General features: G+C 41.0%; 1 protein-coding gene and 1 non-coding gene across 4 annotated transcripts; one reads left to right on the forward strand and one right to left on the reverse strand.

The window, feature by feature from the left end:
- On the reverse strand, window positions 1-72 carry AC3HAE_014447 (transfer RNA methionine (anticodon CAU)). The gene has a single exon. It is a non-coding gene; the product is annotated as a tRNA-Met (tRNA).
- Window positions 73-3,045: 2,973 nt separating this feature from the next.
- On the forward strand, window positions 3,046-25,964 carry parp8 (poly (ADP-ribose) polymerase family, member 8). 3 transcript variants are annotated; one of them, XM_084468120.1, is made up of 28 exons: window positions 3,046-3,115; window positions 3,830-3,977; window positions 4,432-4,486; window positions 4,907-4,944; window positions 8,919-9,008; window positions 9,178-9,248; window positions 9,431-9,499; window positions 11,499-11,593; window positions 12,340-12,400; window positions 13,429-13,519; window positions 13,620-13,686; window positions 14,636-14,764; window positions 15,447-16,107; window positions 16,374-16,427; window positions 18,550-18,645; window positions 19,201-19,293; window positions 19,537-19,662; window positions 19,844-19,909; window positions 20,847-20,882; window positions 21,719-21,786; window positions 22,078-22,126; window positions 22,247-22,359; window positions 23,028-23,100; window positions 23,204-23,273; window positions 23,678-23,754; window positions 23,854-23,923; window positions 24,512-24,596; window positions 24,717-25,964. In XM_084468120.1, the coding sequence occupies exons 1-28, from the start codon at window positions 3,104-3,106 to the stop codon at window positions 24,817-24,819; spliced, it is 2,766 nt and encodes a 921-aa protein (XP_084324246.1). In that variant the 5' UTR covers window positions 3,046-3,103; the 3' UTR covers window positions 24,820-25,964. The 3 variants fall into 3 exon arrangements, 2 of the variants coding, with proteins under 2 accessions (XP_084324246.1, XP_084324247.1); XM_084468121.1 differs by lacking the exon at window positions 20,847-20,882; XR_014633475.1 differs by lacking the exons at window positions 23,678-23,754; window positions 23,854-23,923; window positions 24,512-24,596; window positions 24,717-25,964 and having other exon boundaries at window positions 22,247-22,378; window positions 23,204-23,239.
- The last annotated feature ends 132 nt before the right edge of the window (window positions 25,965-26,096 follow it).

Here is a 26,096-nt window from a genome sequence, read left to right on the forward strand (position 1 = left end):
TAGCAGAGGATGGTTTCGATCCATCGACCTCTGGGTTATGGGCCCAGCACGCTTCCGCTGCGCCACTCTGCTCTGCAAATTAAATTAAGGAATCAAACTCCTAATCTCTGTCCCTTTCCACCTGTTAAACACGTGTGAAAAAACATTTTGGCTAAAATGTGCTGCTAAGGGTTTAAAAAAGAGCAACCTCTGCCACGAATTCTGATGCTTGCCCGATGTCTTCAGACATCCGTATGCTAGCAAGGTGGCCAAATATTGGTCTTTATTTGCAATAAACTTTTAGACCTGAAACATTATACTGCTAGCAAAGGACGGTTTCGATCCATTGACCTCTTGGTTATGGGCCCAGCACACTGATGCTGCGCCGCTCTGCTTTACAGTAAAAAAATATGGAGTCAACCTTTAAACTAAAGGTTGACTCAACATTGTAATTGACATTGTAATTGTCAATAACGTGATGATTCCATCTTGTCTTGTGATTTGGGCACAATTTGTCGTGAAATCACAATGGCAGCAGGGTATTCTAGACTTGGATGTCAATTGCAATTCATTTTTGGACTTGTGACATATTTCAGCCATAATACCCTCCCACAGCCACAGAAAGCAGCACCGAGCACATTTAATAGTTAAGAGGTAATATTCTCACACAGTCACAAGGGAGCAGCACCGAGCACATACGGTAGGGCTGCGGCGGGCTTTTAAAGCCACAGAACACGCCCACCCCTACCTGCCTATTTAACTCAGACCCCGCTATCAGGGAAGCAGAATCTCTTGGGCGGCGTATCGTAGATATAAAGCTTAGAGGCGCTCCGCGCGTGTTATATACACATTCCTCTCCTTTTGTTTCATAGACGATAGACAATAGACCAAAACCTTTACCAAATAAAGTGAGTTAAAAGCGATCCTGTCTCGGCGGCCTTTCCTGGATTAAAAATAACATAACAGTAGCAAAGAATGTTTCGGAAAACACATGAAATGTTATGGTAGAACTTAAAGTAGAGGTTACGAATGACGTAGCGTTAAGAAGGCTTTAAGAAGGTTTTGGAAAACTGGGCCCTGGATGCTCCTAATCTGGCTGCTATCGTTGTGGCGAGTGTGACCTGGCTGGTAGAATTCGCTGCAGATGCTAAACCTAAGATAGCCTTCGACTGGCCGACTCCATGGAAATGTTGACGCTCTGTCGAGCGTTGAATGCCATCTCTACAGCTCCGAATGCTCCTTCAGCTACCCCTGCTCCACCTGCTGATCCAGGGGAGCTGGCCAATGATACTATTAATCCTCAGCATCTGCGGTCAGAGGTTGACAGTGTACTCAACCAGGTGCAGGACTGGGTGTCAGCGGGCCAGCGAGTGGTTTACTGTTTCAGCGTTGGACAAGGAAAGCAAGGCGTATTACTCACAGTGGGCTAACCTCTCCCTGCGCGATGGTCTACTGTAGCGCAGTTGGCAAGCATCTAGGAGAGGCCACCAGGTCTGACATCTCCTAGTACCCCTCAACCTTCGCTCCCAGGTTTTCCAGCTGGTTCACGGCTCGCTGGGGGGTGGGAACTTTGTGGTCTCCAAGACCCTGAAGTGACTTTGTGGCCGCTTCTAGTGGCCAAACAGTTTCCAGGATGTTGAGCTTTTGTTCCACAAGTGTGACAGCTTGCCCCTGGTCCTATAGTCATTCAGTAGCTCAGTCCACACACTGCACCCCGGTCGCTCTGTTGGGATGAGAGCTGTAGACCCCAGTGGACCTGGTGTTCAGGCGTCCTCCAGAACTAGGACTGGGCAGTGAGCCTGGCCTGGAATATTTCTCACAGCTACGACAGTGGCTCGGGAAGACTCACAAGTTGACCAGCAGACAAGGGACTTCTTCCTGATTCCGCCTACGAAAAACACAGTCGCCACCCGGAAGCTTGAATCAATAGACCTCTGAAGAATAAGTCCCGCCTCCAGGTCGACCTCCAGGTCCAGGTCTTTGGCCGAGGGAACTGGAGCCTTGGAGGCGGGACTTATTCTTCAGAGGTCTATTAAATCAGTCACCTCACCTCACGTGACCTCCACTGCTCAGTGCTGCCCTCTGGTGCAACATTTCAAAATTACTTAAATTAATTAAATTTCCATTTTTTACTTTTTGAAGTCTGTCCTAACACTGACACTGGAGGTCGCCAAAAGCAGGATTATGAATCCCACAGCGTGGGAGAGGACTTTGTCACGAGAGCCCAAGTGTGGGTATTCTCACTCTTGGACACACAAGAAGGGGTCTCCCCAAAGCTCAGCAACCGGTGGACGGTAGATGTTATTCTTTCAGTTCTGTTGTATAATACTAAAAGGTATCTGTGTTTTGTGCTCATTGTTTTGGTGTTATATGGTGGAACTGAAGTGAACTCTTTTGGGGGACGGACGCCCTGTGTTTTTTCCAGTGGGGAACACGTTAAGAGAGGAGGTTTGGTGGTAAAAATAAATAAACACCTTCAGTTCATTCTAAAGTCTGTGTCTTCCGTTTATCAAAAGGCCCCTTTTGGGATTACAAATTCAATTTGTAATTTCAAATTGTTGTAATCAAAATGACCCTGCAACGTAACAGTAAACCCATGTAAGTGATGTTGAATAATAAGCAATGGCAATGATATGACACCCCCTCAAACTTGAATTAGCTATATATACCTGACTTTGCTGTGAATTAGTTCTCGGATCCTCCTGTCTGTCTGCTATTGTTATGGACTGGCATGATTTGTGTGATTAAATTAAGTAATGCAACACTGAATGTTGTTGACAAAGTTCGTTTTTGTCCTATCGTAGCTGAAGTAAGCACAAGTAGTGTCTATATCTAATGTTGTTTATATGTTTATTATTATAAATATGTTTATTTTAAGTATAGACTACTTTTGAGTGCGTGTGTGCGTGATCATACACGCATCTTTTGTGATGACGTCTTTAAATATAGCGTTCCCCCTCGAAAACAATCCCCACTAAACACACACGCGCACACGACACACACGCACACTGGTCCAGATATTTTGAACCTCAGGAAGTGATTCAAAAGGGGAAGTAAAAAGAATCGTACTCCAGACCGTTTACATGTCTGTATATGCTGCCCTTTGTTCGCGGTTTCTCCTTCTATGGCATTGCCTGTAAGTATTTGAGTTATAAGTGTATGTGTGTGTTTGAGACTACTTAAAAGAATATGGGAAAATGTGACTCGTCCTTTTTTTCTTCAGCCTTATGCATATTGGATACATGCTGGTATTTGTTAAGTATGTATTTTATCCATATTTTGTATAAACGTCATAATACTAAAAACGCATTCCTCAGGAAATATTTAATAGATCCGAGTTTTGCGTTTTAAGATAATCATTATTATTTCTTGTTTCTGTGTCTCTGTTTGTCGGAATTATTCATTAAGTCATTAACACTGCTGAGAATCGATTGTGACTCGAATCTGATCCGATCTGATATACAACTGATACGTTGTTGTTGACTGTGCAGTCGAGCCATGAGGAGGAGAGCGCACCACAGGGACCCTACTCCTCGGTTATAATAACGTGTATCCACTATCCACCTATACCGTCTAGTGATGTTGATTTCACTTTAAGACTGGCTCTATCTCTTAACGCCATCCAACACCACCGCCATTGTTAGGCTCAGCAGAGGGATGAGGAATAGAGATCGGGGATTCACTTTTTGAAATTGATCGACATTCAAATGTTCTGTACCACCTCGAGTCACAAGAATCTGTCGTTGTCCGAGATGAAAGCATCGTCAAACCGAGACTGATTGTGTGCGCGGTGGGACACACCTGCCCTACCAGAACGGCCTCAAGCGAATGTGTTGTTTTTGTGTTTCAGCCTGAAACGAAGAAGACACGAAATAACGAAGCCGGTGATCGTAGTGGGCTTTATTTCATGGGGATGTGTTCAAGGCAGGAGAGAATACAAAAAGACGTCGACATCGTTCTGCAGAGGTGCAAGGCAGAGAGAGACTGCCCTTTTTCCGGTGAGTCTCATCCTCTCCTGTCACTGATCACACCCGAGTGTCGGTGCACACACAGCGTTCACCCAGGCCCGGCTGAAATATTAATAAAGCAACACAACACCCTAGCTCCGTTTACTATATTTGTGTTTTTTAAGGACGGATATGCAATGATTTAAGAATGCAGACTAAACGTAACGCAAGCGACATTGACATTGTATACCCCCCGATTGTATGCCTTCAAACCATCTTTAGTCATGACAGTTCATTTGAATGCAGTGAAGCTGCACAATTTTGTATGCCTTATTTTTTTGTTGCCTTGTATGCCTTATTTTTTTGTTCCTTTTTTGTTGCCATGGAAACTGTACTTGTGATCTTTTTCCTAAAGCCATACGAGTTGTAATCATTTTTTAAATTTTATTTGATGTTATTATTTTATTCTATATTATTCATCTAATATATTCTATCCATTTTGCAGATTTTAAATACACTGACTCCACATTCACATTCATCTATGCAAAAGGATCTACAAGGTATGATATTTATAACTCACTTCAGTCATAAAACACTTTTCAGTCACTTTGGAGTGTGGTTTGCATGAATTTAGACAAGGCAACATGTTATCTGAAGGGATTATCTGGGGTTATCTGAAGGGATTCCTGGGAGATGCCCATTTGGACATGCATCTTTGATTTACAGTGTTTCTGTTGCCTACAACTGGCCCTAGTAGCATTCATTTGAAAGAAATAAGTGGTAATATAGTCTGCAGTGCATGCACTCTGTTCTGAAATGGTAGGCCTATGTGTTTCTATTTTCTGTTCTGTGTTGGTACCATTCAAATGAAATGTGTGAAATTATATCCATAAGGACCACTGTTGGGCCTAGTGAGACACCCCATTGGTCTTCCATACAATTAATAATATTATAATGACACCGTGTTTCTAATCCCTTAGGGTGACGTATGCTGTGCATGTTTCAGATGATTATCCAGGTAAGGACTTGTATAAAAAGTATGAGCACTTTATTTATAACATATAATTGGCAGAGGGAAACTTAATGCCACCTTCTCTCTGGCTGGATACCAGAGAATGTACATTGAATATAGATTCTTCCTATTTTTTATACCTTTCTCCAATGTCCATTTCTCCCCCCCATCCCACACACAAAGACCGGTCAACATAAATATTGACCAGTCTTTGTGTGTGGGATCGTGGCTTAGGTGGTGTGTGTTTGGGGGGGGGTTGTAGTTGTGGATGTGCAGGTGAGTGAGCGTGTGTATGGGGATGTTTTCCATCCTATGTTCAAATGCCTAGTGTGGAAGAAAACAAATGGTCTGGAGGCAGTCAGATTAAAAGCACAATATGTATTGTTTAGGAACAGTTGTGTGGACCGGGTACCCTGGAAATCCAGAGTTCTCGCGAGAGCACAATTTGAATTTGCTCAGCAAGTCACTCTGGGAACGAGCAATAAAATCCCTCCCTGATGCCCCTCTGCCAGCACATTAACCAATCACATCGGTGTATCTGATATAGGTGGGCCAAAAGTGTTGCTGTTTTACCGATCGGGTACGGCGAGTCTTATCTATTGGTTAGCTCCGCTGGTCTGGATATGTCACCCCTTGTATTCTTCTGATTGGTCGTAGTGTTATCCAATTGTGTGCAGTGATATTTTCAAATGAATGCTTGGGGCCGCCCCTTGAGTTGGGCCATTTTCATTACTCGTTGCCAGTCCCTACAGCTTTCTAGATGTGGGTCTGAGTTTCCAGGCTATGGACCGGGTGTACTTGGGCATGGACTTATCCACTGGGATTGGCACCTCTAACTTTTTTCCATTTTCTTGTCCATGCTTTTGTTGGCCCTCTCACTGCTGTGCTCTCCTTTTGCATACTTTTTAACCTGTTTGCACATTAACTAACTTAGTTTTTGGCCAGTGAGCCCAGTCCCAGAACACGCACACAGCACATTCTCATGCACTCCTTGATCGACAGGCTCAAAGAGAGGGCAGCTAAAGAGTTGGAACAGGGCCGGCAAAAACATTACAAATTCTGTCAGCCCTCCGGCCAGATCAACAATGCAGGAGCAGGCATATCACATGTTACAAGTGCAAATATTTAGGTTCCCAAATACTTTTAGTATTAAACCTACCAACATCTTCAAATGAAGTGTTAACTTGTGCTACTAAAATGACTGAATTTTTTAAAAATTATGCCAAAACAACCACACCTGTAGCACTGAGTACTGAGTGACTACCAATGCAATGTTTCCACGTGGGACCATGACAGGATTCTTTTTTCTCTCTTTATTTCTGTGGCACTATTTGTTTTGCCCAAGACAGAATGGCTGTAGTGTTGGAGGGGTTGAACAAGGAAAGGCCTACATTGTTGAGTAGGAGATAAGGTAGGGTTATAATAATCATTGCAGCAAAGACATTTGTCTTTTTAATCATATAATTTCACGAATGAACCAATAATATTGACATATATGGCATATATGCAGGGTTTTTCCCTGGCTGAAAATGAGGCAGAGTTGGTACCCAGGTGCATATTGCAGACAAAGTGGAGAATGTGCGAAAATGTTTGCGCTCATTCTGGGAGCATATTTTATCACAACATTAACGTTGGCTTTGCATTAATATACTCCTTATGACTTGGCAACTCAATGCACTCGCCTTGAGCCCTGTTCAGCATCCTGACTCTGATCCTCTCTATCACCGGACCCTTCCTCTTCTTGTGGTCGTGCCCTACTTTGGAGAGGGGTAGTTGCTCTCTTGCTACTTCCAGACCTGACTCATTCACTGCATATCGTCAGTAACATGGATTATTACTTTGTAAGTGCCATCAGAGAATGTCTGCACTGTTTCACTTGCCCCCAGGATTCTCCTCCTCACAAACTCGCTTTATAAGGAAACCGCTGATTCTACGATTCATGTATGCAAAGCTAAAAACATAACACTTGTTGTGGAGGGACTTTAAAGGACTGTATAGGTTGGGTTTTCTACTGATAGCTGGCGGTTTGTAGGGATTGAAGGGGTTCCCTACAATTGCCTCTCCGAAATATGGCTAGTCATGGGCCCCAATAAAGCCACGCTGCACAGAACAAATGGACCAAATAGGCACACGAATGAAGGGAATATGAGCAATGAATAAGCACACAGCTTAGCCTCATCACCAAACAAACCCAATACAACAGCAATCACAAACACCCAATACCTGGGTATTTCGCACTGGCTAAACACTGGACTGCCTTTTCCGAGGCACTCAAGAACTCACGACCAAGGGGAAACGCAAGGTGTGTGTGGACATGTGCTGTGGCCTCCGAGAGAGAGTAAAGCTTTTCAGATATTATACCACCACGGTGTGTGTGGCTGGTGAAGCTCCGTCTGAGCAGCGATTTATTTATTGCCTGTGTCCGAGTAAGGGTTAGCCTTCCCGGACACCTATAGTATGCTAAGGTGTGTGTGGCTGGGGAAGCTCCGTCTGAGCAGCGATTGATTTTATGTCCTCGTCCGAATGAGGGTCAGGCTTCCCAGACACCTATAGTTTAACACTGAGGTGTGGTCGCATTTTATATGCAATATCGCTTGTTATAATGCGCATACACAATAACGGTACAAAAAAGTGTCAAAAAGTTGTGGTGGGTTGTCTGGGTAGACTTACAAGTATCATTGGGCACACACGTGCAGAGACCAGGTGACAGTCATTTGATATGGCGACGAGTGTCTGACACAAGTACACACACAGTTAGGTAGTCTTAGAGTCTACATAACACCATTTAAGAAATATATTTGTCTAAGGGACAAGTCAACACTGGTAGGTTACTAATGTAATGAACAAATGAATAATAACAAATAAAGCAGTTGAACAATCCACTCCACTGTTTTAAACAAGAAAACAAACAGCTAGTTAGTCTTGTAGGCTATTTTGTCCAATTTGAGAGGCATATTTGTTTGAAAAACAAGTCAAAACTGGTTGACATACCATTATAATTAAGAAGAAATAATAACGCTTCAAGCAGTACAGGATTCCGCTCTGCTCATATGCCGATGTGTGTCAAATACAACAACACATAAACTCATTGTAGGCCTAGATAGATTAACATTAAAGCCTTTTTTTAAATTAGATTCAAATTGTTTAGGAGACATTTATACTTTACTTACTATTTGGTTTCTTTAACACGGAACACACAATCAGGAATTCAGTTTGATCCCCGCTTTATTGCTTCCCAATCCCATTAGGTTATTGAGAGACAATTTATTTCAAATTAATTTTATTTACACATTGGACAATGTTTCGCCAATATTTCCCTAATTGCCAAACAAGGTCCTTGATATCAGGGGAAATACACGTTGATTATCAATATCATTTATCTAATAGTGTGAAATACTGTCCAATGTTATTGTGTAACCTAATATAAGTTATTTTTAAAGAAGCTATTTTGTTTTGCAAGCAAATATTGTCTAAGTGAAATCTCCCCCATCTTTCCAAACCATCATTGATCCATTCATTATATATTTATAGGAACAAACTAATAATAACAATACGAACAATACTCTGCTTCCATTGTGATGTGCAAAACTGCACAACAATCGTATTTATCGGTTTTTTTCTACCTTGAGTGACATATCAGTTTAAGCGACATTCAATATATGTAGTATACTTAATATATTGTATATCATATATACAGACAGAACACAGTTATAGTTCACATTGGTGCTGTCCTGACTGATGCTTATTTTTGGCAAAGCAGGGTTTAATGTCAGTTCTGCTGTCTCTGGTTTGCAGAACCGCAGGCTTCCCCATGGCCGTAGTTGGCATTTCATCTCTTATCATCTTTTATTTTGTGTGGATGGAGTTGCATCCTTTGTTTTGCAAGTTGTTTTCCCAGCAGTTGGAGTGGATCCTAACTAAAATGCAGGGTTGAATCTGTCTTTCTTTCTTTCTTTCTTTCTTCTCTTGTTTTTTTACAGACAACACATACGTGTCCAACTCTGATAACAACGATGATGTTTTAATCACAACAGATGCTATTCCTGTCATTTTTCATCGAATTGCATCAGGTGAGAAAACATTTCATAAATTCGCTGTAATGGCGTAATGGCATTTTTGGGTGTTTTTTCTTTTAGAATCAAAGCTATGCAACAAAAACTGTTACTTTGTGTTATACTGAAATAACAGAAGACAATCAAATTGTTTTGTTACTTGAACATTTTCCTAATTTATCAACAGAGATAAGGCCGAACATCGACCCTGCTAACAGTCTGTTTGTCAAGTCTAAACTTCAGCTTGACAAAAACCAGGTGGGATTTCAATTGTGTTACCTATTCATTTTCTATACACATGTTAAAAGTGCATAGTGCCTTTTGCAGTATCTCATTATGACAGTGTAATATACAATATTGTACAGCTGCCAACACACTTTTCAATCATTCTCACTTTGAACCCCATTGATATGTGTCAATCTTGTGTCTTTGTTGTTCAGTATCATTATGCCATAGAAGAAGACTCAGAGGGTGACAACGACTCTGAGGAGTTTTACTATGGAGGTCAGGTAAGGAAGACCAGGGGTGTAAATGCTGCTCATTGTACTTGTCTCAGACTGTCTGTACAAAAAATCTGTCTGTGAAGTATGTATTCCGTATTTGCTCAGGTAAGTCTCATGTTCACCTCTTGCAAGAGATACATGATAGCAGTACAGGCATAGCACATAGTTGCTTTCCCATCCCAGCAGTAGTGTAGTAGCAACATACAACAGGCTGTTTCTCATAATTGCAAGGATGCTTCTGAAATAGGTGGCAAATAAAGGTAATATGACGGCTTATCACAGTACCGCTCCAGTAGGTTTCAAAGTAGCATCACATGGTTCCTTGGTCGGAGAGGATTACCCATAAGGCCGTGCGGTCCCAGGAGCAATGAAAGTTGTCCGCTTTGTCTTTTAAATGAACGCATGTAAAGGAATAATTACATATTACACAGTGTGTAACATAATGTAACAATGTTTATTTGATTGCTGTCATGTGTCTTACACTTAGTAAACATAATTAATTGAATCATTTTCAAGAAGAAGAAATGGGTGAGGTGACCAGCCTCTCCCTGCAGTCAATAGACGAATGCCCAGCGTGACTTATTGCTGCCACGTGACGCTACTTGGTGAAGCTGTCTCACTATGTCAACCCCTTTCACAAAGTAGTTCTCTAATAAGGAACCCTTGCTTTTGATACCTTGAGTTTGATTTCTCTATTAAGCCAATGGGCTTTTATCACAGAGGTGTAATAGCAGGGGTGAAGACAGGTTTGGCTCATTAAGTTAATTATGTAGGCGTACCAATAAGCTTGCATCCCTAATACAATTTGTGACGTCCAGATTAATTGTATTAAGGAATTTGTCAAGCCGTCTTCTCTGCAAGTAAAAGCCGATTACTATCTTTCCTCCCGAACATGACCATGTTTTGATTCAGAGTGGGCTCAGAGTGAAGGGGTTATTCACAGACGTGCAGCCCATCAATGCAATACGATTTTACCCATCTCGAAATAGTAAAACAATTAAAAATTCAATACGTGGCTTTGATATGGTGGCAGGTCAACAGAAATCAATCAATGTATGGGAAACACTGCACTGTCACAGAGCAGTTATGTGCAACCAACCATAACTTGTTACATAACTTAGCATATAATATCACCACATGGCTTGAAAACGCTCTTTTCACACTTCCGTAGAAAACTCAGAAATATGTACAACCCCAGTAACTGAACTAAGGCAATCCAGGTAGCCTGCCAGATACTTATGTAGCATTTCTTATCTTAATTTAATTAAAATGTTTTAAATTAATTTAAAAACATTTAATAGATTACTTTTGGTTTCAATGTGCTGTTGACTAGTTTAGCTCCCCAAAAGTCTCACAGACTGACATTCCATGACATTCCTTTATTTTCTACATAATAATAATAACATTCAAATAATCCAGGGTAGTGGGTACTAAGCTATCTGCATGCATATGCAAACAAACTATACATGGGGGAATCTTTAGTGTTGGGGAGATGTAAAAAACACAGCTATCATTGTTTAACATACAATGAAAGGAACCAAAGTATCAATGATATGTCTTTTCAAAAGGCCTTGTCCAGGCCCTGGTTTTTGAAGGGGCTATCGTACTATATTCCTAAATGGCAAAATATAAATCACACCATGCTGCACCGGCGCTCCCCATACACAGAGTACGCAGAGCGCGTAGGGCCCCAAGTACCTGGGGGGGGCCCCCAAAATGAAGGTTGATAAATATTACATTACAATTTTCAAAATATATAAATTAATTACGAACAGGTCCACCGTTGTTATTTTTCATCGGAGGCGGAGCACCCTTTATCAGCGCAGTCCACACCCCCCACCCCCCCCCCCCCCCCTTCGCCAAAAACCAGCGGAGGGCCGCCAAAAGCTTAGCAACGGCTCTGACACCATGTATATGTGTGTGAAAACCGGGATCTTTTGTACAGATATATCTCTATGAGTTCAGATATGTTTTCTTTCAGCTAACTTTCTTGGCCTTCTGGTAGGTGAACTATGATGGTGAACTCCACAAGCATCCACAGCTTGAGGCTGACCTGCAGGCAGTGAAGGAACTCTATGGACCCCATGCAGTGTCTCTCAGGTACAGCCCTGCCCTGTTCTTCCCATAGGAAATACTACGTTCATCCAGAGATCACAAACCTTATTTGACAATGTTGCATACTACATCAATATGTTGGAAGGGGATGGCAGTTTCTGAGTATAGAGATACTTAGTCGATTTTGCCATAATGCCTTCCTGATGGCTATGTAAATGTATTAAGGTGGCTTTCCAAGGTATGTCCACGTTGTGGACGGAAAAATGTGTTCAGAAATTCCAGTATCAGAGCACAGGTGGACACAATGAACCTAACCCACATGAAAACATCTCAATAAACAGGTATTCACTTGGTATTTAGTTGACATCCCTGTTACGTACACAGAACTATGGCAGGCCACCCACGGAGGTATTAAATGTAAGAAGTCTCAGCTAAAGGTCTTAATATTTTATTATTAAGAATTGAAGGTTATCTGGAGAGGGTAAATAATAAACCTCATACCAATACATGCCAAACCTTTATGTATTTTATGTGTGTGTGTGTGTGCATAAGCTGCATAAGCTGTGTTGACCGCTGCACTGGCACGATAACATGCGCGTGCAGGATACTTATGTTGTCAGTTAAGCTGCACTTCTGAAGGCACTTTTGGTCACCTGATTTAGTGCAGTCTAATACTGACAGCCAAGTGCCTCCTATCATTTCTGTCTATTTCTAGGAGGTTCACTGAATCTTTGACCACACACACCCACACACACTACCGATTTAGCCAATGCATTTCTGTCTGTCTGCAGGGAATATGGTGCCATTGATGATGTGGACATTGATCTGCACATTGATGTTAGCTTCCTAGACGTGAGTACATCCAATATGACCTCACAGCTCACACTGGATCCGTATTGACACTCAGGGCTGTCATGGCTACGCTCATGCCTCCTTCAGTCCTTGTGCGTCCCGTGTTCTGCGCTCTGTCTCCTGCTCTTGGTGTGTGTGTGTTTGTGTGTGTGTGGGGGGGGGGGGGGGGGGTGGGTGGGTAGGGCAGTCCATTCATTCTCCCCAGCCCGATGATTACCGTGCAACCTGTTCCAGGCCGCACCTGTTAATCATCTCCAGCTCATCAGCTCTGCTGTGTGTGTACCCCGGTTCTTCTGTGACTTTAAATTTGTCTTCCTCTGGCCCAGGATCACCTCCCACCGGCTTCCTGCTTGTTCATCTGCCTGCCTGCCTCCTCTCCCTCGTCCACCATCCTACTCAGCTCTGTCCTCCAGCATCACCCTTTCCACCTCCCGCCTGCCTTGCCGTCTCATTCACTTCTCAAACATTCTCATTCCCCTTTTCCGCTACAATAAAACCCTTTTCATTTATCCTACTTCCATTGTCCGTGTCTGCGTTTGGGTCCGCCTTCTGATCCTAACACTTACTGTATACTACTGAAATACAATTGAAAGTAACGTGTAAAATAAAATGCATATTAAACAAAGTTAAATTTGACCACACATTGGGAATATTTGTGGCAATATCCAAGATATATGAACAAGAATTTCACTCTGTGTTTGTACTCAATTGAAACTTTTGGCACACATTTGATGTTGCAAAGGGCCATCTGGCGGCCCTCCCTTTTGTCTATATAGGGTTAGGGTCTATATATATATATATATATATATATATATATATATATATATATATATATATATATAGCCTAAATAGACCTTTGTCCTTTTTTTTGTGTGTTCAGCAATACCGTGTACCGTGAGCAATACCTTTTTAAATGGCAAAATAGCTGGGGGTGCCCGTTCAGGAACAGTATTTCAAAGAAATGTTCCAAGACAAACGTTTTGTATATATTTTCACTTACATTTTTTTCTCTCAATGCTGTCATTCAGGAAGAGATTGCACTGGCATGGGATGTAGTCAGGAGAGAACCAGTTATAGTGCGACTTCACTGTTCACTGACACAGTACCTAAATGGAACCGGTGAGGACACCAAACCTGCTCTTTTAGAAGACTCTTTAAGCTCATGTTTTTCATTATAAATGATAAACACCAATGTAACTTCTTTCTCTTCTTTTTACAGTCCCAACAGTTGATGTCTTCCAGGTATCAACAAAGGATAGATTTGGACTGGGACATCAGCTTAAAAAGTGAGGGGAAATGTAAATTCATGGTGTGATTCATGGCTATTTTGTGGTGTTGTTCTTATGCGTGTTCTATGGTGTCCTGATAGCAAGCACAATTGCTTACAGAGCTACGTGCTCTGAGAATAAATCTTTTTTTTTCTATGGACAATTGGCTAAATAAATGGTGCAATTCTAATCATCAGTGTCAAACATCGGCTGTTAACACAATGAACATATTTATCATATTTAGATATATACGCCTCATTTGAGCTTTTTTCATTAATGACAGCACTATAAAATCATAAAGAATCAAGATCATATATATATATAATTTGATGGTGCTATAATGAAACTATTTAATATAAAACAATATACCCTCAGCAATTTTTGCTTGCTTCCTTGGGTTTGATTCAATTGTGTCTGTGGAGCTCTTATGTTTTTACAACAAATTCACAGAGGCTTCATGGATAAATTGGCTAAATTCAAGCACAAAAAATGAGGAGTCATAGAACTAAGGTCTGCCCAGCCCAAGCAACTTCCACACAATGTTAACTCTCTATTGAGAGATTAAAGGGGAACTACCACATACCATTATTAAAAAAACATAAGGGTATTTTTGATGCATGAATACCCACATCATCCACTATTGCTATCAAATAAATGATTAGCAATAATTAATTCTAAATGTAAATATAATAATCATAATAATATCATAACATTCATATACGGTGTGATTAGTGGTAAAGGCAGCATTCAGATGTTCCACTGTGTCCTGTCAGAGATGGCAGACCCTGATTAGTGCAGGAGTAAATGTGGCTCCCTCACAGGTTCTCATGTATTGAGTACCGGCCAAGGTAGTGTTTGGATTAAAGTGAAAACAAAAATTGCTGATGGCAGCTTTTGTTTGGAAAGTAAGTAATGTTTGAAAAATGCAGGCCTTCTGTATTAACAGTTGTTCTTGTTTTTTTATCAGGATCATGCAAACGTTTGTTACCCAGCAGTGGAAGACCCAGACTAAAGAGAAGCTCAACTGCCCACACAGCAAAAAGCTTAATGACAAGAAGGTCAAGTCTCCACTCCACATCTTCTCAACTCTTCGCAGGTTAGAGAATAAACAACCCAACAAAAACATTTACATTTTCAAAGATTTATAAATTTCTCAATAATAACAATATTATTCAAGCTATAAACTATTAATTTTTATTACGTAAATTATTTCCTGATTCATTCCTGTTGAATCATGATATAATCTTAATGCAATTGAAGTATTGCATGCCTAGTAAGATATACTGTAGCTAGGTATTGCTAGTCGTTAGTGCTATAGTCTCCCATTGTTGTCCAAACAGCATGGATTTCTGGATTTATGGATTGTTGTCCATCTATCCTTAATGAATATTTAACAAATAATAATATGGCCTTTAAGGTAAAAAATAAATAAATAAATAAAATTTATTTGTTTTGTGTGTAATTTGCATTACACACAAATCTGCCTGAACAGATATATTTCAAACTTATATCCGTGGCATTGAAGGTGGTTTTTTGATTTTTTAAAAATTGTTATTTATCCTCTGTTTCACCTTGTGAAAGTTGTGTGACATGGTCAAGACAAGCAGCACAAAATGTAAAACACGGTTACAATATCTCTCTCTATATATATAACAGAAAATGGTTAAAAACATTCAGATTTCCCACAATTCACATTAAATCACATTAAATAAACACTTTAAATGAACCCCCCCACACGGTTCTCTAACCCCCGTCATTCCCCCTGTGCCCCTCCTCAGATCCCCCAGCTACCCCCCACCGGGGTGCCTCAAGAGCAAGAAGAAGCTGAAGCCTGAGCAGGATGGCGTGTCCAAGTCCCACCGGCTCCTCCGCAGGAGCTGCTCCGGCGCCGTCAAGCAGCAGGCGGAGGTGGACGGCTTCAGCCCCGGACCTGGCAAGTCCGCCCACAAGCTCCTGGGCCACGCGCTGCCCGGCAGCCTGCGTGTGGAGCCCGCCCACCCCGGCCCCCTGAAGTCTCACCGCCTTCTGGGGCGGGGCCCCTGTCCTGCAGCCGTCAAGCCCGAGGACTGCCCGGCGGGGCTGCGGCCGGCCCCCGGCAAGCTCTTCCCCCGCTCGTGCGCCGGGGACCCCCACTGCGACGCTCCGGGCGGAGGGGTGAGCGTGGGCGGGATCAGCGGGGGCATCAGCACGGGGCTGGGGCCGGGGGGGGGCACGCTGAAGGCACAGAGACTGCTGAGCCGCTCCTGCTCGGGCTCCATGAAGACGGAGGAGATGGACGGGCTGAAGCACCACCACCGCCTGCTCAGCCGCTCCTACTCCAGCAGCACCAAGATGGGACGGGCGGACATATTCAAGGACTCGGTGCCGGAAGTTAGGCGGCTTTCTCTTACCTCAGGGCTCATCGGTATCTTGGCCCCGTCACTCGCCATGCCACCAGCGGTAAATAAGGGCACACTCAGACACTGCCGTGCATTTGTATCGTAGCAACACTCACTCGTTGGAAGCCTTCGCGCAGATCCTCAATCAAAGCCAAATGTATAATTAAAACATGTTGTCATGATGACTCATCAGATGATGCATCCTTGCTCTTTCAGACCATATATTCAGTTTCAAATGATCTATTTATCACTTAATCCTTTTAAATGTGCTAATCTTTTTGTTTGTATAAACCCCCCCACTAATTTGATGTTTTGCTTTTCATGTAGCCAAACAATGGAGCCAAATTGGTTCCCATTGGAGACAAAGGCTTTCTGGTACAGGTGAGTACTTTTGGCAACATGTGTGTTCTACTGCACTACAAAGATCCAGATAAAGACACAGGCAATGCAAGCTTTCCTTGGTGTGATATATTCGAAAAATACCGGCGTTGCTTGGTTTGTAACATCAGGTTATCTCAGAAGAAGTGTTGTGCTGAATAAGAAGAATCAACTGTGGTACAAGAGGACAGTTCTTACTATATTTTTCAAACAGTTTTTTTTTTGTCATGGTTTCGAATGTGTTTTGATTATACATAACCACAAAGGATGTCCTTTTGGACATATGTGGACGCCACCTGTTTAAGGGCTACTGTCACCCTCGGCTATTTTCTAATACAAGAGTTCTGCAGACCAGACTTTTTTCCACAACACGCATATGAAGCATTACTCTCTTAAATTACATAATACCCGAGCGTGACAATTCCGCTCAACCTGGACCATTTTCAACAAGGAAATGCTGTCACTAGATAAAAGATACAACGCGACACAATGTGTCACGTTGACCCAGCATTAACATGTGTGTTTTGGGCATTTGGATATGAGTCTGATATCGCCAAGATGCAAACAAATCCAAGTGTTGATGCACACAGGATGCATTGTGATGCATGCATGAGTGTACCGCTGTGCTGCAGAGCCCTGAAGCTCCGCCCCCCTGAAGCCCCCCCCCCCCCCCCCCCCCCCGTGCTTCCGCACAGAGCGCCGCCGGCTGTTTGTTCTTTTCAAAGTTTATTCATATTGAACGTGGCGTCAGGCCAAATAAGTTGTGTGTGCAGTAGTGTGCAGTAGATCCGATAAACATATATACATACATACATTCATTCATACGTATATACATACAATTTACATTCAATTTCTGCTGACTTTGCTGAGTCGTATTTTCTATCTTCACCACAATACAACGGTGGCGTTCCACATGGTGGAACGTGGTTGAACCTCGTGCTGATCCACACCATTGCGGTTAGGCCTTATGCTGATGCATACATTTATTCTCCTACACACTTTTATACTATCACCAACCATTTATGCTTTAGCAATCACTTTTAAAGGAGTACGTGCAAGGACAGAGCGGACCTTCGGAAAGTACCGAAAATACGAATCCTTTTGGAAAGTACAGAAAATACAATTACATGATTACCACGTACAAATCCTCTTGGAAAGTACGTAAAGTACAAATTGTCTTAAATGATTACTAAGTGTTAGTTCATTATAATAACAGTCATGTACTATAAGTGCTGTTAGTTGATTATGTTATTTGATTATATGGAAAGTACAAAAGATTGCAAAAAACCTCTTAATGTCTTTGTCGGCAAATCTCCTTTCCACACTCATGTCTATCCCTTATTTTGCTTTGTATTAATCGCCCTGATGATTCAACCTTACTTGACAATACATACATACAGACAGACAGACATATATACATACATACAGTACATAGAGACAGACAGCCAGACAGACAGACAGACATACTGTACATACATACATACATACAGACAGACAGAGATTCCTGGCTTTATATGTAGATACCCGGCCATTCACCAGACACACCACACCCACACACAGTCATATCAACAGTCATACCACCCTAACCCTATCTGCACACACAGCCAAAAACCTTTCACACGCAGTCATCCATTTTCACACCACACAGCATAGGAGAGAGTAGAAACTGGACTGAAGAGAACAGATCATAACATAAGTCATCCATGATACTATTAATACACCCATGGCTCATCACAAGTTGTAGATACGAAACAGGGGACAACAACTAAATACGAAGCGGAGCCCCAGACTTTGGATACAGAACAATATGTTTTCGTTCTAATTGGCCAAGTGTTGACTTGCTAGACAAAATGATGATGCTTCTTCTCAGTTTTAACCACAATTATGAGAGACTACATAGCATGTTCAAGCTAGAATCCATGATTTAAAATGAACAAGTGAAACATTAACCAACATACCTTAAGACTACCAAGTGTTGTTTTTGTGTATCCCTTCTAAATGAGCCAAGCAGAAACATTAATATGTTCATAGTGTTCACATATATATAGATATATTTAATAAAGTAAACATTATCAATGGATCCCCTCTTGGTTCTGGTGCACTTATGCGGAGGATGTCATTGCAGATAATGGAGTATGCGGAGCAGAGGATTCCAGTGTTGAATGAGTTCTGTGTGGTCTGTGATGAACCTCATGTGTTTGAGAACGGGCCGATGCTCAGGGTGAGTAACCAAGAAGAAACGTCCAGTCTTTACTTAAATATCTTTGAGTTTGACAAGAGCAATGGATACCAGTGTGGTGCAGTTGGTAGTGCTAAGACCTGTTCAGAGCAATGTGTCATAATACCAAATATCCCCATTCGAGAAGGCCTGCTCAGCTGCACTCTCTTAAAGGTCCCATGACATGCCACCAGGTGTGGTGTGATTAGCCGTTACAAGCCGTTTTGGAAATCTTCCCCTTATGACATCACAAGTGGGCGTGTCCACCTAGATGTGTGCTCGATAGATCAGTCTACCAGCCCACCCAGTGGACTGTAGCAAACGTTGCTCATCTATCCGTCACACATCTAGGTGGACACCTGTGATGGCGCCCACCTGTGATGTCATAAGGGTAAGATTTCCAAAACGGCTTGTAGCGGCTAATCACACCACACCTGGTGGCATGTCATGGGACCTTTAACTTTGACTAATGTTGGTGGATGCTTAATAGTAGCCCAAGCTTCATGGATTCAGACCTTTTGTTGGTTTTGTCGTTGTGCGTCGTGGATTGTTCCCCAGCCGACGGTGTGTGAGCGGGAGCTGTGTGTGTTTGCGTTCCAAACCCTGGGCGTGATGAACGAAGCTGCGGATGAGATAGCTACCGGTGCGCAGGTACTGCACCCGTCATTCTCTAGAACGGTTTCATCTCCGGACCCAAAAGTCTGTGGGACCCGACCACCGCACACGACAGGATCACCACTTCCAGTTTTCTGAGTGCTCTGTGAATTGTCAGGTCCCCTAACCCACTCTGGGTTCTGACCCATAGTTTAATAAACGCTAAACTTATACTTATATGCTATGTCATCTCACGAGTGGATTTCATTTGAATTAAGCATGGGGTTCTTTCAACTGCAGGTGGTGGATCTATTAGTGTCGATGTGTCGCTCAGCGCTAGAGTCACCCAGGAAGGTTGTTATTTTCGAGCCATATCCCTCTGTTGTGGACCCCAATGATCCTCAGACCCTAGCCTTCAATCCAAGGGTAAGTGTCTCAATCTAGAATAATCCCCCAAAATGTTCTATAAAATAAATAATAATTATCATAGTTGCCATTAGTAATTCATTTGGCTTTAATTACCAATCTAGGCAATTGGTCTAGAATTGTGAAAATGCATTTCCTTTGCAAAAGCAGAATTGTGCATCAGTCTTTTTGTATTTTGTAGAAGAAGGATTATGACCGGGTGATGCGAGCCCTTGACAGCCTTACATCCATCCGAGAGATGACCCAGGTATCTTCATAACTCCTCATAATAAGCATATTTATACAAAGGTGAAGATCTTCTTATGGGGGCAGAAGTTAGTAAGTTTCCTTTGCATCTTTGGTTTGAAATGTTTACATATTACCATGTTGATTCTGATTATTAATAAATGATATCAATTATTATGTCTACTTCATCTTCATCTTTTTATTTTCTTTATTTTTGGCCCCACTAAAATTATTTAGATGTGCAATAGTCGTGTTGAATATAAAATAACCTACTTGAGTCTGGGTTTTGGTAAAACAGACTAAGATTGTCTTTGTTGTATTTAGCAGTTCTTGACACCGTATACCAGTCGTATATAAGGTTGGGGTATACCACCCCAACCTTTTTTGAGTTATGTATAGGTCTGAGAACAACTTAATCATATGGCGTTTGCCTTCTCTAATGGTACCGTGTTTCCGAAACCACCCTCACATGGGTGTCTAATATTTATTTCAAATTGATATGCACCACTTTGAGTAACATCTCAGACTACATATCAGATTGCATAAATCCTTATGTTACTTGAATTCGGCAAGTCTTTTCTGGATATCTTCAGATGCCCATTAAAGAGACTGGGCTTTTGCTGTCCCCCAAATTACCGCATGTGATCACACTTTAATCTTCATTTTCTATACTCTCATATGTATTTCATTTATTAATTTATAATTTCATTACTTTTGCCATCCCTTTTATTTTCTTGGCCTGATTTGGGTCATTTTTTTAAATATTTTTACATATTTTAGCCAATACATATTGTGTTTTCATTATTCCTATCCGTAAATGTTTTCCAATGTGTTTATTTCATTATTTTTTTAAATTCAAACATTTGTCATAGAGCTTAAAGAACGCCCTTGCAGGTTAACGTCCCTGGTCAATTAATGTAAAGCAAATCGATTTTTAAATATATTTTTCTTTTTTTTAGACTAAGAATTACAGCTGGCCTAGTTTGACTAACAAGGCAAGTGTTGATGGGGGAGTGATGTTTTGGGTTAGATCAAAGCTATCTAGTCGTCTTAATAAATGTCATAGCATTAACATTATTAAATGTATATTTCAGTATCAAGCTGACAATTATATGAGCAGACCTATTAACAGTGAGGGATTAAGCTCAGAAATGTCAGCAAGGAATAATGTTGTGTAGACCATAAACGCAGGACTGGGAGTTTCAGAGGGGTTATAAGAGACTTATTGAAATGTATAAGAAACAATGGCAGCTGTTCCACTTCAACAACGTCTCTTGTTCCTCTTAGTCGTACTGAATCCATGCACAAGTAATCCTATTCCAGGTTACAAAGATGTATTAATAAGCTGTTATCTTTGTTATCTCACACTAAGCATCTTAGTTCTGTAAGGCATGCCATTGTATGGACAGATGTTTTTAGTAGTAAAGCATGAAGGGGTGAAGTCAAGTCAAGTCACGTCTTTATTTATTATTATTATTATTGCCAAACGACGCAAATCGTCTGGAATTCATTTTGGTAATATGGGTCACACAGGACAGTACAAAACCACACAGAACAAGGGAGACAACAAGGCTCATAATAGCTTGGATGTAACCCCCTCCTGGTATCTCTGCTAGGGCCTGGCAGTCGAAACCTGCACAGCCAGTTTGGCAGCGTTAGATTTGAGGTAGCACTGCAGCAGAGCTTGGCAGCATTCGAAACAGTTGCGCACCACACCACTTGTTTTCCCACCACTGGTACAATCTGACGATGTGTTCTGCAATGCAATGAGGCTGATGAAAGGATTTAGGAACACACAGCCAGATTGATTTTTTATTTTTGCTCTTCACAGGCGCCTTACTTAGAAATAAAGAAGCAGATGGACAAGCACGACCCACTGGCACATCCTCTACTTCAGTGGTGAGCTCCAGAACTAGGAGGAGAAAACAAACCACTGACTAAAAATATTTTTGATGAGTCTTCGCAGCTACATTTTCCCATCAAATAACAAAAAAATTAAATGAAACCAATTCATTACCAGAGTCAAAATTCCATAATATCAATGGAATACTAGTTGACAGCAATGTATTGTTCTACTTTGCTGATGATGAAATGACATAGTGTATTCACAATGGTTTTCTTTTCAAATCATAAGACATCCAGCAGCCCTTGTATTGCATTTTGAAAGTAATATACTTTTCTTCATTGTAGGGTAATATCCAGTAACAGGTCACACATTGTTAAACTTCCAGTACCCAGAGTAAGTGATTCTAATGCAATGTTTTTATATAGCACATTGATACAGCTTTGGAGGTATTTATAACCTGCTAAACACCATTGAAGATGTGGCTTTATATGTACCCATGTCTGATGCTTTCAGCAACTCAAGTTCATGCACACGCCGCACCAGTTCCTCTTGCTCAGCAGCCCGCCTGCCAAAGAGTCCAACTTTAGAGCAGCCAAGAATCTCTTTGGGAGCACGTTTGCTTTCCAGTAAGTTTACCAAAATGAGGTATGTGCTTTTTGTGCAGGTGTGAATGCTATCTATATGCTGTAAATATAAACTTCAACATATCAAATTAAATATATTTATAAATTATACATATCTACTTCACTTAAGGGTAACCAAATACAACTGTGTATTGTCGGGCGAAGAACACAACTTTATTTTTAAGTGTGACAATGGTGTAGGGTTAGCTAGACAAATAAACCACAGACAAACAAAAGTGGAAAGAAATGAACCACATTCTGATTGGCATAAACGCCATGGTTGTATAGTCACATCTCTTGATACCATTTTCTATTAGTATTTGTATCCAACGACGAGAATGCAACACAGTAGATACAATGTAGATGCAGCACAGTGACAGAACCCACTTTGTGTTGTAACTCACAAAAACCAGCCTACCATTGGCATCGACACCATCTTGGTAACGTCTCCAGAGAAGCCACAGCTACACAAAATTTACTGTCTGATTTATAATCTTTTGATTTTGATTTTGAATTCAATGAAACTTCAAGGAAACACCCTAGTTTGATTGGCAAGTCATATCACCTGGCACAAAAAAGCAATAGCGCTAACTTGTGTTCAACTTAGATGGCTCTCTCCCTGAAGTGTTTGGTTACTCTCTAAGTAGAAGTAATAAACTGCATCTGCTTAGTGGCTCCCACATAGAGAACTGGCACTCTATTCTGAGGAATGGACTGGTTGTGGCTTCCAACACCAGACTTCAGGTACTTGTTCATGTTCTCCCACCTCGACAGACTCTTGACTTTCACCATTTGTTTCTTTATCTATGTGACCCTCTAAAATCTTTTTTTACTTTCTGTTACACAGCTACATGGTGCCATCTATGGGAATGGAATATATCTCAGTCCTTTATCAAGCATATCCTTTGGTTACTCAGGTAACAACTGAAATGCCTCCTGGCTCTTAGTGGAAAGCGTACTTTGAGCGTGATTATATGAACTCAAGTTGACAATGCAATGAACTGAACAGTTGACAGTTTACTTAAAGGCAGATGATAGAGACTTAAGATATCTCTACCCCTTACACAATGTTGCTGGATGGAAACATCCAGGTAGCCATATATTCACTGGGAAAGGGGTAGGTAGTATTGAGATGATCATGCATGTAGATCTGTGGTTAACCACTAGATGGTCCATTTCCAACCACTAGTAGGTGACAGTCAAAGGGGATTTTGACATAATCTCAAAATACATGAAAAGAACAATGCAAATGGCCAAGAATATAGATTGTTATGAACATTGATTAAAATAACTTATATAACCTTTATTTTTGCATAAACAGGGATGAACAAAAGACAACAAAAAGTTACTTCAAAGGATGAAATGGCAGCAAGCAGCAAGACCAACATCCATTTGCAGGTGGCCAGCTTTTAAATCTTTTCTTCAGAGCACATTTGAGGAGCAAGAAACATTGACAAAAGGCTTCATAATAAGGCATGTTTGTTTTATTATTTGCAGTCACAAAAGAAAGGACAGCAACCTCAGTTCTTGCAGAGTCGTAATCTGAAGTGCATAGCCTTATGTGAAGGTAAGACAAACCCGGTAGTTAGCCGGTTACGATGGTAACCATGAGTCCATGAAACTGCAAGGTAAACATCAGAACCGGTTTTTTGCCAGAGCGAAACCTGGTGAGGACACCTAACCCGATCCTTATCCAATGTTATTTTTTCATGTAAACACTCACTTACCAAGTTTTCGTGAATTGTTACCCTCTAATTCAAGGTGCTGTAGGTACGATTAAAGAGCTTTTATTACAGGGAGATTAGTTAGAAATGGCATAGCCACCTGTCAGATGTTGTGAGTGGAATGCGCAGTGAGAATATCTGTTTCAACTTGCATCTGTATGAGACAGTTCAGGCTAATTTCTCACCAATCAGGGCGTCTCTACAGCTTGCCTGTCAACCTCAGGTACATGAAATGCAACACTCAATGGCGGCGAAACATAGGGAGGGAGGGAGCAGAGGGAGGATACTATTTTTCTTCTGGCTCTCTTCTGCTCTTTTTTTTATCTCTCTCTGGAATCGTAATACCTACAGCAGCTTTAACCTAAAGTTAGGATGCATGTTGTCTTGAAAGGTACGGCCATTCTTAAAAGAGATTCTTTTGACTTTTTCAGTGATTACTTCTCCTGAACTGCACAAGCATGGGGACATCTGGGTCGTTCCCAGCACCGACCATGTTTGCACAAGGTTTTTCTTTGTGTAAGTTGAATGAGTGAATGAGTGAATTGATGGGTTCATCTATGATATGTCAGGCATTTACTATTTATTTCAAATAACAGAATTTCAACTGCCAATGTTGACTTTATTTTCACAATGAAGCTATGAAGACGGACAAGTTGGAGACTCTAGCCTCAACACTCAAGACAATTGCATCCACCGCGAGATCCTCCGTGTGATTGGTAACCAGACCGCCACAGGATGATCCAGCACCCTGCTTCTGAGAGTCTGGACCCGGACATATCCCTCAACCCAGCAGTCAACTCCCAGTTGACTTTAATACATGTGAACGAGAAAGAAAAGCAAAGGGTATACGGTATACTTTTAAATACAAGGCTTTCACATTGGAACATTTTCACTTTTCATTCACAACAGAGCATTCAATAGACAACTATGTAGAATGAAACTATTTAGGTTTATGTCACATTCAACCTTTTTGGTGTTTGGAAGACAATAACACTTTCAAATAAAATATTATTTTGAGAGCTCTGCTTTTCAAAATAAGTGCTGAAGAGGGTGGTTTGTGTTCAGAAAATATGCCACAGTCCAACCTTGTTTACAAAGAGTTGTACTCTTTAAAGTACAATGTTCTTTATGTATAGAAGGTGCTTCATGCACTGTATTTTTCTGCTGTAAAATTTGTTCAAACAAATCATGATCTGGAGAAAAATCTGCATTTAAGGTGGCCTTTGTTAGCTGGATTGGTCATAATGCAGATTGGCTGCAAACATTCCTGTTCAACATTTTACAGTCCATCTATCATGTCAACACCTGAGATGTAGATTTGAAGTCAATAAAAGGCTATGTTGCCAGCAGCCCATTGTACTGCATTTTAAACATTTATTTTGGCTGGCTTTAAGTCCCTTGTTAAACAAACAAGCATTCTGAAAGGGATCCTTTCATCCTAGATAATGTTTTTGTTCTATTATAAAAAAAAACAATTGGTGTTTTCTGCTAGTGGTTTTATATATTGTTGTGCTTAAAGACAAGTCAGAGAACTGCGTATGCCACTTATGCTCATTGTGTTTTATCTGTCTACCTATATACATTTTTGGGCTGTCAGATTTTGATGAAGAGCACCAAAAGCAAGATCATACTGTTCCATAAAATAGTGAATCATACCCTAATACAATGTTGAATATTTATATGATCCTTATATAATCTTCACATTACATTCAGACCAGGTAAACAATTTAGGTGGCTACATTTCCCAAGTATAATTTATTTATTTCAAAACATACCATCCCCCCCACACAACAGTTAAAGTCAGTCTTGGTACCTGTTGCCATTCTTTATGAGCAATATAGTAATCCTTTTACTTTTACAAAATAAAATACAAATGAACTCATTTATATATAAAACAAAGATATAAAGTATGAAGATCACTACTCATGGTGGAATCAAATGTCATCCGTCACATTCAGTTCAAACTTCAGAGCATGTTAAAGAATGCAAAACATGACATGAAGAAACGAATCACAA

This window comes from Micromesistius poutassou (assembly GCF_964030765.1).
Source record: "Micromesistius poutassou genome assembly, chromosome: 5".
NCBI classification, from domain to species: Eukaryota; Metazoa; Chordata; class Actinopteri; order Gadiformes; family Gadidae; genus Micromesistius; species Micromesistius poutassou.